General features: G+C 42.3%; 1 protein-coding gene across 1 annotated transcript in view; it reads left to right on the top strand.

The window, feature by feature from the left end:
- Positions 1–308: 308 nt before the first annotated feature.
- Positions 309–13089, top strand: part of ncanb (neurocan b) — a 98928-nt gene continuing 86147 nt past the window's right edge. The window contains exons 1-5 of the mRNA XM_041040365.1: positions 309–329; positions 426–521; positions 758–763; positions 2007–2017; positions 2500–2582. Of these exons, the coding sequence (XP_040896299.1) occupies positions 309–329; positions 426–521; positions 758–763; positions 2007–2017; positions 2500–2582 (217 nt within the window). The remainder of the gene's footprint in view (positions 330–425; positions 522–757; positions 764–2006; positions 2018–2499; positions 2583–13089) is intronic.

The raw sequence follows: 13089 nt of genomic DNA, 5'->3' as shown, positions 1-13089 counted from the left end.
GGCAGTTGGCAGCCTTTCTATCCGCATTCGAGTGCTTGTAAGGAGGTGATTAAAACACTCAAGGGAATTAAAAAGTCATGGAAAGCTTTAAGAAGAATTCACACCAGTTTGGCCCAAAATTGCCCATTTGCAGAGTGCAGGCGGCTCTCTCTCTATATATATATATATATACACAGAGAGAAATAAATAGTTAGATAGATAGATAGATAGATAGATAGATAGATAGATAGATAGATAGATAGATGTAGATATATACATACACAGTGTGAAAACTCCAACAGACCTTTTGAATCAGCTTCCGTTCAGCCATGGCTCAGCAGAGGTATTTGGTATAAGGTCAGTGTTTTTTGTCCTTGGCTGCACCTCTTGAGATTGACTCAGAGCGACCAGTGCTGCTGTAACTGACACTGGCTATCTGTGTCCAGCATCTCCACTACCAGCCGCCAAACCCCCCCCCCACCCCCAAACTGCTCTCCTTGCCCTCAGGCCCAGCTCGGCCCCGCCACATCTCCAGAGATGCCGTATTCATTATTTACACTCAGGGTTTCTCAGGCCCCACGGCAGGAGCTGACCTACCTCATTTGGTCCCTGTCCCCTGGCTCTTGTGGCACACGTATTATGGCAGCTAATAGTCAAAAATATACAAAAATAAATGCACAGATTTATAAGTTCACACACACACTCACACAAGTGTGAGGAAATTAATTCAGCCTTGTTCGTCTCTGTTTCCATCTCTTTTTTTCCTTTCTTGCTCTAGGCTGCTGTAAGTACAGCTACACAGATAAAACTGAAAGGTTGCGAAGACATTTTGGCTGAGAAAACATTTCAGCCTCACAATATACACTGAGATAGTCATTTCAGAATGTTTTTTTTTTTTTTTTACACTCCACATCAAAACATGCCACCTACCTTGAAGAACTGAAGTGCAAACTTAGCTAGGATGTGTAAGACTACGACAAAATTCCCCAATTACTTCAACATTTTTTTTCAAATACACCTAAGCAGACACACCACAGACGGCTGAAGCCAACCTGGTTCTCGAATAGATATTTTTCAGCGTGTAATGTGACAGCATTGACGTTGCTTTGATATGTATATATATATTTTTTTTTTTTATTTTGCTAGGCTGGGTTTTCAGAATGCAGTGTGCAACAAGAGGACCCAGAGATCCATCATGTTAGATTTGGCTCTAGTGCTCTTATCTGGCTCTTTCTATTGCTGAAATGTAACAGTATCTCTCTCCGTTGTGCAGTGTTATTTTTCTGCACACAGCTGAGTTAGTATTCTCTGCTAATCCCACATCACGTATCAGCAAACACATTTTTATTTAAAAGATAGACAAACTGCAGATGAAACATTTCTACTTAAGATTTTGTAAATCTTTACAGTGACAGTACTTGTTTCTAATTGCTCTTCACTGGCTTTCCATCAAATTCAGAGTCCAATTCAAAGTCCATGTGATGACCTGTAGAGCTCTACGTGGGCAGGGTCCTAACTACAATGGAGATCTACTGCAGCCCTGTGTTACCATCAGGTCTCCACCGTCTTATGATCAGGGTTTGCTGGTTGTTTCTAGAACAAGGCTCAGGAGTAAAGGAGACTGTGGATCCTGGATCTTGGATTTAAGATCTATGGTCACCTTTAAAAAGCAGCTCAAGAGCTACTTGTTTGGGCTCGCCTTTATGTCGTTTTTTTTTTATTTTTTATGATGCTTTGTGCCTGCATGTATCTATGTCTTTGTTTTATCTCCTCTCTGAACCCCTTTGTGAAATGTGCTATATAAATAAAAATACTTCACATCAAGGTTATTTAAACTGTTTTATCACCTGCGTAACTTTGACATTGGTGGCTCAGTGTTTAGCACTATTGGCTCCATGCTAGCATATATTTCAAGCCAGGTGGTTTGGAGAGGCATGAGTATAAAGCAAGCATCTGCGTCTGTGAAACACCCTGGGAAAGTTGCCATTGTAACACAGTCAGTCTGTTTTCTCCTGCCTTTTCCTCAGTACAAGCTGGAGTAGGTTTAACAACCCTGTGACCCTGAACAGAAATAAACCGGTGAGGACAGCAGTTAAATGAAGCCTTTTCGATTTCATCTGGGACAATACTTGTCTTTAAAGTATTGTGAAGTGAGAAGATAATGCGATATTTTTCTATTGTACTTAAAAAAGATTAAACGTGATGGTCACGTCATGTCAAGTTTATTTGTATAGCCCTCAGTAAGCCCTTAATCACAGCCTCAAAGGGCTTCAAAGGACTTCATCACACCCACATTATGATACAGTAAATTAAAGAATGAAGAATGAACTGACAGCCCTCTATCCTAAGGCTCTTGTTAAGAAGAACCAAAAAAAAAAAAAAAACAGGAAAAGGAATTACTACCAGTGACTCATCCAAGTGTACAGCGTGTATTATAAGTCCCTTACAAGGGCAATGTGTTGATTTCAGTTTCCTTTGTGTACTCACACTCCCTCCCTCTCTCCTCATCTCTGTCTCCAGGTGCAGCAGGATGCAGGGCGTACTGGCTGTGTGTGGACTGCAGCCCCTGCTGGCCCTCCTTCTGCTTCAGACCGCAGGCTGTGGTGAGTCCTCATTAAACTGGAGGCAGTCCCCGTCACCTGACCTACAGCGTACAGTGCATAACTCAGGATAATTCTACCAAACATTTTTAGCAATTACCTCTGATATATGAGATTGTCCTGTGTGTCTTCTTCTGCCACATGAGTCATAGTTATGATTTATAGAAGTAAAAATTGAAAGAAAATCTGTATTTAAATTCTAATTTGCAACTTGTGCAACCCTCATGGGTTTTAATTTAAAATGTGAAGCTCCTTAGATCAAATTGCCATACAAACAGTGTGACCCTCCGTAGGTCAGCGCTGTGAGTCTGGATCCACCTCCTGTCAATTTCCGAATTCAATGCACAGAATGTGACAAATGATGCCCCCAGTGCAATTAATCTGGGGGGAATATCTGCCTAAAACCCTGGTTGTGCGGCACAGAGGGAGGGCGGGGGGGACTGGATGAGAGGCAGAGTGGTGTGTGATAAAGGTAACCAAGCATGTCCTTCCAGTCAAAGACGAGTAAAACCCACATCAGCTCCAGGAAGCCGAACAGCAAGCAGTCTCTGTGCTCTGGACAATGTAAGAAAAACTGTAAGAAAAACTGTAACAAGACCGGGTTAAAACCTTGTACACGGCTGCACTGTGTATGGTCAATGTGCAAAATTGAGGACGTAGTTGAAAGATGTTGTGAAGCCGCTGTAAAAATCTGCTTTCAGCGGAAGGTAGCTGAAGCCTGCTTGAAAAGATTGTGTTTGCGTTGTATTTGCATTCTGCCTAGTGTCGGCCAGTTTCAGCCCTTTATCTGTTACCTCCTGTTACCTTCTCTCCTGCTCTCTCTGCTCACATATACAGTCACTTGTTCTGGGCTAATGTAGAAACATGGCAGTGCAGCGTAGTGGGCTGTCAGTAGGTCCACCTAAATCCTACACACTTGGTCCCTAGTTATCTGTTTGTATTTTTCTATAACAGAGTAGCAACTAACAATGAGTTTTAATATTGTTATTTTCATTACCGATTGATCTGCAAACTGTTTTCTCAATGAATTGAGAAATTGTTGGGGTTATAGAATTTAAGTTATAAAATACGAGAAAATAATGATTCTGTGATTCCAGTGTGGAATCAAATGACTTGTTTTGTCTGACCGACCGTCCAAAACTGAAGAAACAAATCACTTTACCGTAGTGTAAAGCAAGGAAAAGCAACAAATCCTCACATCAGAGACGTGGAACTGTGAAGTGTTTGGCTCAAAAATTACTTTTAAATGATTTAATAACCAAATACCTGCTACTTCAGTCATCAAATCGATTACTGGAATAATTGCAGATCTAATAACAAAAAATTCATGACTAAATAAGACAAACTGAAGCTGTTTGAGAAAATACTACTACATTGCCAAATAACACACCTCCACAAAATGTCCTCATGCCTGCCTCTGACTTATGCATTGGCACAGTTATAGCTCACACTGGCCAAAACTACGTAGCCAAACTGTAGGAAACATGAGCATTCATTAGCGAGTAACCATGAGGGCACCAAAACGATTGGCTCATCTGAACTCAGACTCACAAACTAATGCTGACAGTTTGTGATTCGTCTGTTGTGTTGCGTTCATCGACAGCCCATTCCCTTACGTGTTAGACTTGGTCACGCTGACATTTTCTTTATCAGTCTGTCCATTTCTTTCTCTACCAGTGTGCATATCTCCGAACACTCGACAGACATTCACAGCTTAGCTAGCAGCCCACTTACTCCTCTCGTTTCATCTGCTCTTAATTACCCCGACAGCACTTCCAAGAGGAGGCGACGAGATGAGATGTAAAGAAGGAAAACAAAGGCGAGATCTGCAAAACTCACATTCATCCTCTCAGCTATTTGTGAGAGAGAAACGTTTTTGATATTTCTCTTAAATCTCCGAGATATTTATTTCTAATATATGTTTGCAGAGCTCATTAAAATTCGCTGTGATTCGCCTGAAAAGCCGAAGTTTAGGATCTTAATCCTCTCATTATGTGTCAGCAAGTTATCCAAACTCCGGAGAGAGACTTGACATTTTGCATTTGTTTGCGTGCCTGCGTTGCTGAGAGAAGAACGACAATGTGGTGGAGTTACACATAAAGGGGTATATGGAAAAGAAAGCCTCATTGTCATACAGTTACTTACACAGGAACTTATATGAGCCATTTGTCTGTCTCTACATCTGGTCTGGTTGCTCTACAGCCTCCCTACCTGTGTGTTTGGCAGTTTTATCTGTCCATTCTCCAGAGCTCTGCAGGGAAGAGCACACAACACACACACTAGCCTCCACATCTCTCAGTCCGTCTTCGCCCTCTCTATACTCTCCTTGTTCTCCCTTGCTGTGTATCAGTGTGTATCTGCATGTGTTTGTGCGTATGTAGGACAGACTGCACGCCCCCTCATGGCTCTCGGTGGCCTCCCCAACCGTCTGTTCCTCTCTGTATTGTATTGTTTCAGCCTTCTGTGGAGGTAAAAAAAAAAAAAAAATCTACGGACCTGGCACCGGGACCTTTCGGTGACTCAGGGCTCGGATTCACAGTCTGAGATGGAGAGAATGCAGCCAACTCCTCTGTCTTTCTCTGTGTGGGTATATGTTTGTGTGGAAACCCTCGGGTTACATCTGCCAGGTAGTTTGTGCAGCCAATTCTCAGAGCAGCGAGCACCATAACACAGAGAGGGAGCATCTCCGAGGTGCCTGATAACACACTCACACGTGCCTTTAAGAGTGCATATGTCATGCAAATAGACACTCCTTGCTTCTGCTCTGGAGGTTTAGTTTTTGAGGGCATTTTAGCGTCTACTGTTCTTTCTTTCTTTCCCTCCCTTCCTGCTTTTTGTACTTTTTGTTTCTGGCTGAGTGACTCTGGAAATAGTCAGTGGGAGGTAGAGGACTACAGGGAGGGTTGGCACTAAAGCTCACCCCATGACACTTTGCTTGACAGCCCAGAGATTGGAAAGAGGGTGGGATGTGGGGGAGGAGGACAGATTAAGGGTGAGCCCTTGTGCAAGCGTGTGCATGTGTTGATGGTGCGAGCATTCCTGCACGTTTGCACAAGCACTCGTGTGTGTAGTTATGAATTTGGCTGCATGCCACACAAGATAGATGTATCATTATGCTTCAGAAGGTGCAGAATTAGTTATGGTAGCAGCCTCTGAGGAGTCGATGCTTGACATGGCCTGGTAGGGAGTCAGCTCCGAGAAGCAGAGAGCTGCATGGTTAACATTTGTCGCTGGGAGAGGAGGAGGAGAAAGGGGGAGTCAGTCTGGGTCAGAAACAGTTTGAGGGATGATTAGAGTGTACAGTAAATCATTGGGGAATTCTGAAATTGCTAAAATAGACCTATACAGCAAATGAGAAGATGGAAAAGAGAGGAGCAACAAGGAGGTGGTTAATGTTCATTTTGTCACTTTATTTTTATTTAGTGTTAGTGTAGAGAGACTATCCTGTATGTGACGAATCACTGAGGAGCCTTCAGGCAAATTCTGTCCCTCATTTGCATTAAGTAGAGAAACTTTCAAACCTTTCTGTTTTCGCATCACCAGTCAAGCCCACGTCGCCTGGAACCCCACAGTTCTCTCACATCCCAAAGAAAATGAACGGTGGCAAACTTTGCGTTGCCTTGCACCACATTCAGTGGGTCTTCACTGCAGTTATGTGTACAGGCGGAATGTGAAGCCAATCGTAGAGGCGGTGCGATCGCGTACAGAGTTAATGGAAAGACATGATTAGATGCAAATTCACCCAGGGCAGCACAAATTGATGTAATTGCCAAACCATGAGAATTAAAAATGCTTCAGAAAATCTGTACATATCCCGGGGGTTTTATGAATGGGCTTAATAAACACACAAAGAGAGAATTTGGAGTTTCTCATGGGTTCTGAAATCAGTCAGAGGCTGAACTGATTTAAAAAAACACAGGCACACTCCCACAGACACACCTGGTGTGTCTGATGCTAGCTTCCAGCTGAAATCTGTACAGTTGGTACAGTACATTGGCTGTTTGAAAACGGTCCGGTGGTCAAATTTGATCAAATGACACGAGGCAAAAAAATTAGCTTTCTGTCTGAATACATTTTCCATCTTTGCGTATATTTTCCATGTTTACATGTGTTATTCTCTTCTGTTGCGAGGTTAGTGTCACTGTAATGACTCACATTAGTGGCAGAGACGTAACATCACTGAAATACGAGGTGCGGCTTATGAGTGCAACAGGTCAAGCAGCTAAATCAGCTGCTGAAGATGATTCTGTAGACGCATGCACACAGCAAGACTACGCTAACGGTGGTCGTTCACATTAATGTTTCGTTTACTTTTCTTTTAGTTTCCTTTTGTTGCAAAAAACAAATGTTGACAAGGATTTTTTTTTTTCATAATTGTTTCCACTGACAAAATTTACACCGGTAAAGTGAGAACAACAGAGAGTGTGATCACATTTAGGGGATGTAAGGCTGGATTAATAAGGGAAAATAGAGGAGGAGGAGGAGATGAGTCAGGGAGAAAGGAAGCAAGAGCGAGCGAGAGAAAGACGAGAAAAGACAGGGAGGTATGGAGAGGAGAAATAGAGCAGAATAGAAAACATCAGTGGGATGAGAGGAGGACTACAGGGAGGGAAGGAAGGGGGAGGCAGGTAGGAGTTGGAGGGGTGTTTTCTGGGAGAAGATCTCATGCGAGAGAATGTCAGCATGGAGACATCCTTTCCAAACCCTGCATGATGTCCGCCTGACAGACCTTCTGTGCTTAGACAGGCAAACACACACACACACAGGAAACTTCAGTAAGTTCAGTACACGCAGTGGTATGGACTGTGTGTACATCTGTGTGTGTAGATTTGTGTCCTTATTTGCGTGTGTCTTTGCATATTTGAGAGCGTGTATACTTCCTGTAGGGGAAAGGCGTCTGCACTGCAGTGAAACACAGACCATTGATCAAACACAGTGGAAAAAAAAAGGAGGAGGAAACCAGTTCCCCCTCATTCAATTTACATTATACAGTGCAAAGCCTCAGATCTGTTCTTTGAAGAGGCCACCCCCAAAGCACATAGTTAAGTTGTGTGTGTGTGTGTGTGTGTGTGTGTTTTCTGCCCTGATCAGAAGCTCCTTCCCCTTTTTTTCCCCATTTGTGGGGCCTCTGTTGCCATGGTTATCATTTTTGGGCTTGGCTGGGGCAGCCTCAGCTTCAGCAACTTCTTCTTCTCTCTCTTTTTCTAAATGATAACATATCAGCAGTTAAGAGCAGCCCCCCTTCCTTTCATGTTATTTCCTCCACGTTCCTTGTTTTCCCCTTTTGTCTTTGTGCGTCACCCAAGGTCTTGTTAAAAGGCTGCATTTCTCCACATCCCATTACAAAACAATAAAGACGGCAAACAGTTTTGTCAGACCATCCGCTCGCACGAAAACAAACCCAACCAGCCGCCGCTGTCCTTGACATGATTTATTCATATCAGAAGATAGAAATGATTCAGCTTCTTCCGACTCTAAAAAGTTTCGCTTAACTCTTTTCTTTTACATCTAAAATATATTGTCTCTTGAAATACACCGTTGCCCATAAAGTTGGGATAAAATAATACATTGGCTTCTTCTCACAAAATGATTGTGACAATGTGATTTATTCTTGATAGATAAAGTGTATATGTCCTCAAAACTTTATTGATCAGTCGCTTCCAATGTGTTTACTGATGTGTATAAATCGGAATAAAAAGAGGAATGTGTCTGAAAACAAAATTCCAACTTTATGGCCAACAGTGCATGATGTATTTTTAACGACTGAACAGTATAGAAGTTCAAATTGGCTCCAGTTCTACCAGCTGCAATGTTAAAGTGTAACACTCAAAATGGTTATTCCACATAATGAACATTTTAGTTTTTATACTTAAAATATATTTTGTGGATAATACCTATGAACTTTACTTAAGTGAAACATCACAGTGTTTCAATGCTCCTTTACAAGTAAATTGTCTGTATTCTAACTTTTACTTGAGTAAAAGTACCCAAGTACTTCTTCCACCACCCCTGGGAAAGGACTACATAATTTGATGCTAATTATAGTGGAGCTGGAGTCAGTGTTCTGTCTCACTTCTAATTAATTGCCAGCATAACCTAGAGTGCTTTAGTCAGTGCACAGCAGGTCAGCTGAACATGCAAAAATAAAAGGCATCAATTCAACATGCACTGACAGAACATTTTCCAGTAAAAATTAACACTGAATTAATATAGTCCTGCATTTAAATAGTGCCATTTTTTTTTCAAGGACGTGTCTCTGATAATCAACGAGTGCTTAACGCAAATCAAGGAACTAAATATAAAATTAAATATCTGTCTCGGAATGTAGCCTCTATTTTCTCCGTTCTTAGTACCAAACGGCATGCTTCTATCCAGGAAACGTTCTAGCAGGTTATTTTGAAATAATTGGCCTGTTACAATCATTACCATTAAGTCCTTTGAAAAGTCCTTTTTATGCACTGCCCTCATGCATCTAACCACATTCATGATGTACCAGATTAAAACCAACTCTGAGACTGAAAAAAAAAAAAAGAAAAAAGTTTGACCTGAGCCTCTTCCTGTCTAGTTGTGTAGTATCAGCTGTCATTTCTTAATACAGTGATCAACTAATAGCGGCAAGCCTCTGTCAGACAGCTCAACTGTCATGATTTATGACCTACGCACACTTGTGCACAAACATACACACACTTGCGCAAACACATAATCAGCTGACATGCAGGCAGCAGGAGTGGAGCGGCGACGACAGGAGAGGATGCACTCAATCAGCCGCGGTAGCTCTCGACTGGCAGGCTGACGGGTTTGATGTGGGCAAATTGAAGACAAAGGTGCCTTTATCATTGGAGAAGCCAGTGCAGGCACCTCGGAAAGAAAGAAAGAGAGAGAAAGAATAAGAAAGAGAGGGAAGGAACAAGGAATGATGTTCCCAATTGTGTTCCTATTACAGTGAAAATGCCATTACCGCCCACCGTGTGTCTGTGTGCTGCTCTGTGCCAGTCACATAAAGGCTCTCCGACTGTGTTTAATAATTCGGGAGCACCTCTAAAGCGAAGACAGATGGGCCAACGGCGATGATCACATAGATGCCACTGTGAACCAGCGGAAAGAAAATAAGAAAACTTCTCAAAACACATACTGACAGACAAAGACACAGGACGAGGTCGATAAGAGATCGGTCAACATTTACCTAAGTCCATCATACAGGCTTAGACTTTACAATCTGATGTTTTCCAATGGAGGAGTTTTACTGAGCACATATGCACTTTCTTTCTGTATCGAAGTTCAGCTCCTTTTTATCACCCATCATCCATGTGGGCCTTGTTTGGAAAAGGATGACGAAGAGCAAATAGATATCCAAACAACCCGGAGTCCTGCTATGGTTATGTTTGTGATAACATTTCCATCTAAATGCAGATTTGATATAGTAATGGTGCTGGGGGGGGGGCCTCACTTGTTTATATTCCTCACATGATGAAAGAGAGTGATGTTTCGCTCCTATCTTTTTTTTTTTTTTTTTTTTTGACCTGATCTCCTTCACAATGTAATTTAGGCTTCTCAAAAGGGGAATCTGTAATAGATTCCATGTGACTTAGTTGCTCAAATTGCAGCACCAGCCGGGAAACAAAGATAAACATTTGTCCAAATAAAGTGGACAAAAAGAGTGAAGAGGAGACGCAGGATGTGAATGAGATTGTGATTGTGAAACTTGCTTTGCTTCATTTGTGGCACTGTCTTGTTATTGGCAGCAAAATGTTACCTAAATGGTGCTCACCCAGGTGGAACCTGGCTCGAAACCGGCAAGTAGATTAAACGTTATTGATGCCTCTAAGCTGAAGAATAAATTTGCCTGTTTTTGTTCCTAGCAAGCTCTGGGCAAGGTGTTTGAGAAACTGCAGTTTGTCTTCTAGGACCTAACTTTACTCAATAAGTGTCTATGTCTATGAGGGACGGGCACACGCGTGAGTGTATAGTAAACAAAGATGAGTGCCACGTCCTCGAGGGGGATAAAACAAAGAGAGTGGCAGCAGGGTATGGAGTCTGATAGCCTCTTGTGAGGGATGTATGCTTTGAATGAGTTTGTGTGCGCGTGAGCGTGAATGTGTCACCATGTCAGTCTCATCGCACACCTCCTGAAAGACGACAGTATATCTCTGCTTTTTTCCATCATATCCTCTTGACTACTTTTCCACATCACATCCCTCCAATTTCCCCGTTACACATACCTCCAGCTTTTTTCCACTTCCATTTTTTATTTTTATTTTTTTTTATTTATTTATTTTTTTTGTTTATTTGTTTTCCCTCGCTTGCCTCCTTCCACCACTCACACTCCTGCACTGTGCTGTGCTGGAGTAAATTGTGCTTGTTCATCTTTTCCATAGCGTCCGTTTTTCCTTCAGTCAGTGTAAGAAGAAAGTACATCATTGCTGCTATCAAGTAAAACAAATTCAAAAGTGAATCAGTTTTCCTCTACACCGACTCCCATCACAGAGCTCACAGTGCTGCGCTGGCCTTGAGGACCACAAACTGTATTCAGAGAGGCCATTTTGTTGCCAACATGTTGCGTGACTCACAAAAATGCTATTTTAACCTGCAATCACGGTATTTTGGAGGAATTTGGCATCTGTTTTAACAAAAATGATAAATAATGCGATACTAAAACAAATAATTATTCTTTGCTGTTGACATATAGTCTATGATGGACTTTAAGCAAAAAAAAAAAAGGCATTTTGGGAAATATGCTTGGAAATATGCCTTTTTTTCTGAGAGTTGAGATGAGAAGAACAACACCAGTCTGTCTGTGGGATAAATATAAAGCTTTGGCCAGGAGCTGCTGTTTCCCCCTTTGTTTTCAGCCTTTGTGCTAAGCTACGCTAACCAGCTGCTGAATATTGCCTTATGTTTAATGGACACTTACGAGAGTGGTATCACTCTTCTCATGTAATTTCCCGATCAAAATACATAAATGTATTTCCCAAAAACTATTCCTCAAAGATAATTTTTTCCTTATACACACGAAAAATAATCATCAGAAACCCGGGTCTTGATCGGCGAAGTTACTGTTGGCGACCCACACTGCTTTGCTTATTTATTCCTCACCTCCCCACTCTTCTCCTCTTATCCCTCCGCCTTTGAAAGCCTCATGCATTTTGTTTCACAGGTCACCTCACTCGATGGGCTGAACTCCTCTCAAGTGCGAAACGAGAGGCAATTTCAGAGCACAAATCCCGTTTGATGCAACCATGCGGAGCAACACTGATCAGTTGGTGAGGGAGTTAGACAAGTAGCGCTTGTCTAAGACGATGTCAGCGGAGAAGTGGGTATCTGTGTGTGTTTATGCATCTGTGGGGAGGAGAAAATGTGATGGGAGGGTGGATGTTAAGCTATCAGGGAAGAGGCACTCAGCCTCTTAGCTTGAGCAACTGCAGCAGCATAACGGCTACAGGAATGAGCAATGGCAGCTATTCACTCGCCTCCTGTTTGTGTGTGTTCAAAAGGCGCATTAACCATCAAGTAAGGAATGAAAGATGGTGGCTTCAAAGCTGTAGGTGTGTGTGTGTGTGCGCGCGCATCCTGTGTTCCACGAATAGCAAATGAGAGATGAGATGTTTTCACTTGTGAGTGCATTCCAGGGTGCATCCACAAACCCACATACACACACACACAAACACAAACACAGCCCATACACCCCTGTTGGCAAAATTCAATGCCAGTCAAAGACAAGGCAAGTTATTCAAAGTTGAGTCTGAATCATGAAGTGGCTGAGGGAAAAAAAAAAAAAAAAATCCTATCCTGTAACTAAAACAAGCACACGGTATATATAGGCTGAAGATAAAACAAAAATCAGATGAAAAATAGGTGGATGAGAAGAAGAACTCCGCTGAAATTCTCATCTGAAAGCTGGCAGGTGGTCGTACTGCGTGAGAGGAGGAGGGAAAAGAGAATGGCAGGAGATGGGGAGCAAAATGACAGAACAGAGAGACGAACGGAGAGGTTGAGCGACACACGCAGCGGTGTGCCCGTGACCGCTGGAAAAACATTGTTCCACCAATCTGGCCTTTAATTACAGACAGGAGGGGCCACCCCTGTAGCGTGTAGCGCTTTAACATGCATCCAATCAAACAGGAGTGGAGCAGGACACACACAAATTGTGCAGTGGAAACTGACACTAATGAAAAGAAATCAATGGGCTCATTTTGTCCACCGTTCAACCCCAGTGTCTGTTCCACCCACCCAGGCAGTGGGTTGAGTTTTTTTTCCCCCCTTTCATTCTTTCATTTTTTTTTTTGCTCTCTTTTCTCTTCAGTCTCCTTCTTGTTCGATTCGTTTTTTTTTTACAGCTTGACAGGAGATTTTCTTTCACCTGGCTGATACAGCTCTTACAAAATGCCTGACATTCACGTTAGCATGTCTTAAAAAGTGGCAAAGAGAAGCTGATTGAGAAGGCGTACACTGATTCTTGGCTTTGGGGTAAATTAGTATAGACATAGTGATTTCTTTTTGCCAGTGTTCTCAG

This window comes from Toxotes jaculatrix, chromosome 6 (genome assembly GCF_017976425.1).
Source record: "Toxotes jaculatrix isolate fToxJac2 chromosome 6, fToxJac2.pri, whole genome shotgun sequence".
In the NCBI taxonomy this organism is placed as follows: Eukaryota; Metazoa; Chordata; class Actinopteri; family Toxotidae; genus Toxotes; species Toxotes jaculatrix.
This window is presented reverse-complemented; position numbering and strand designations above follow the sequence as displayed.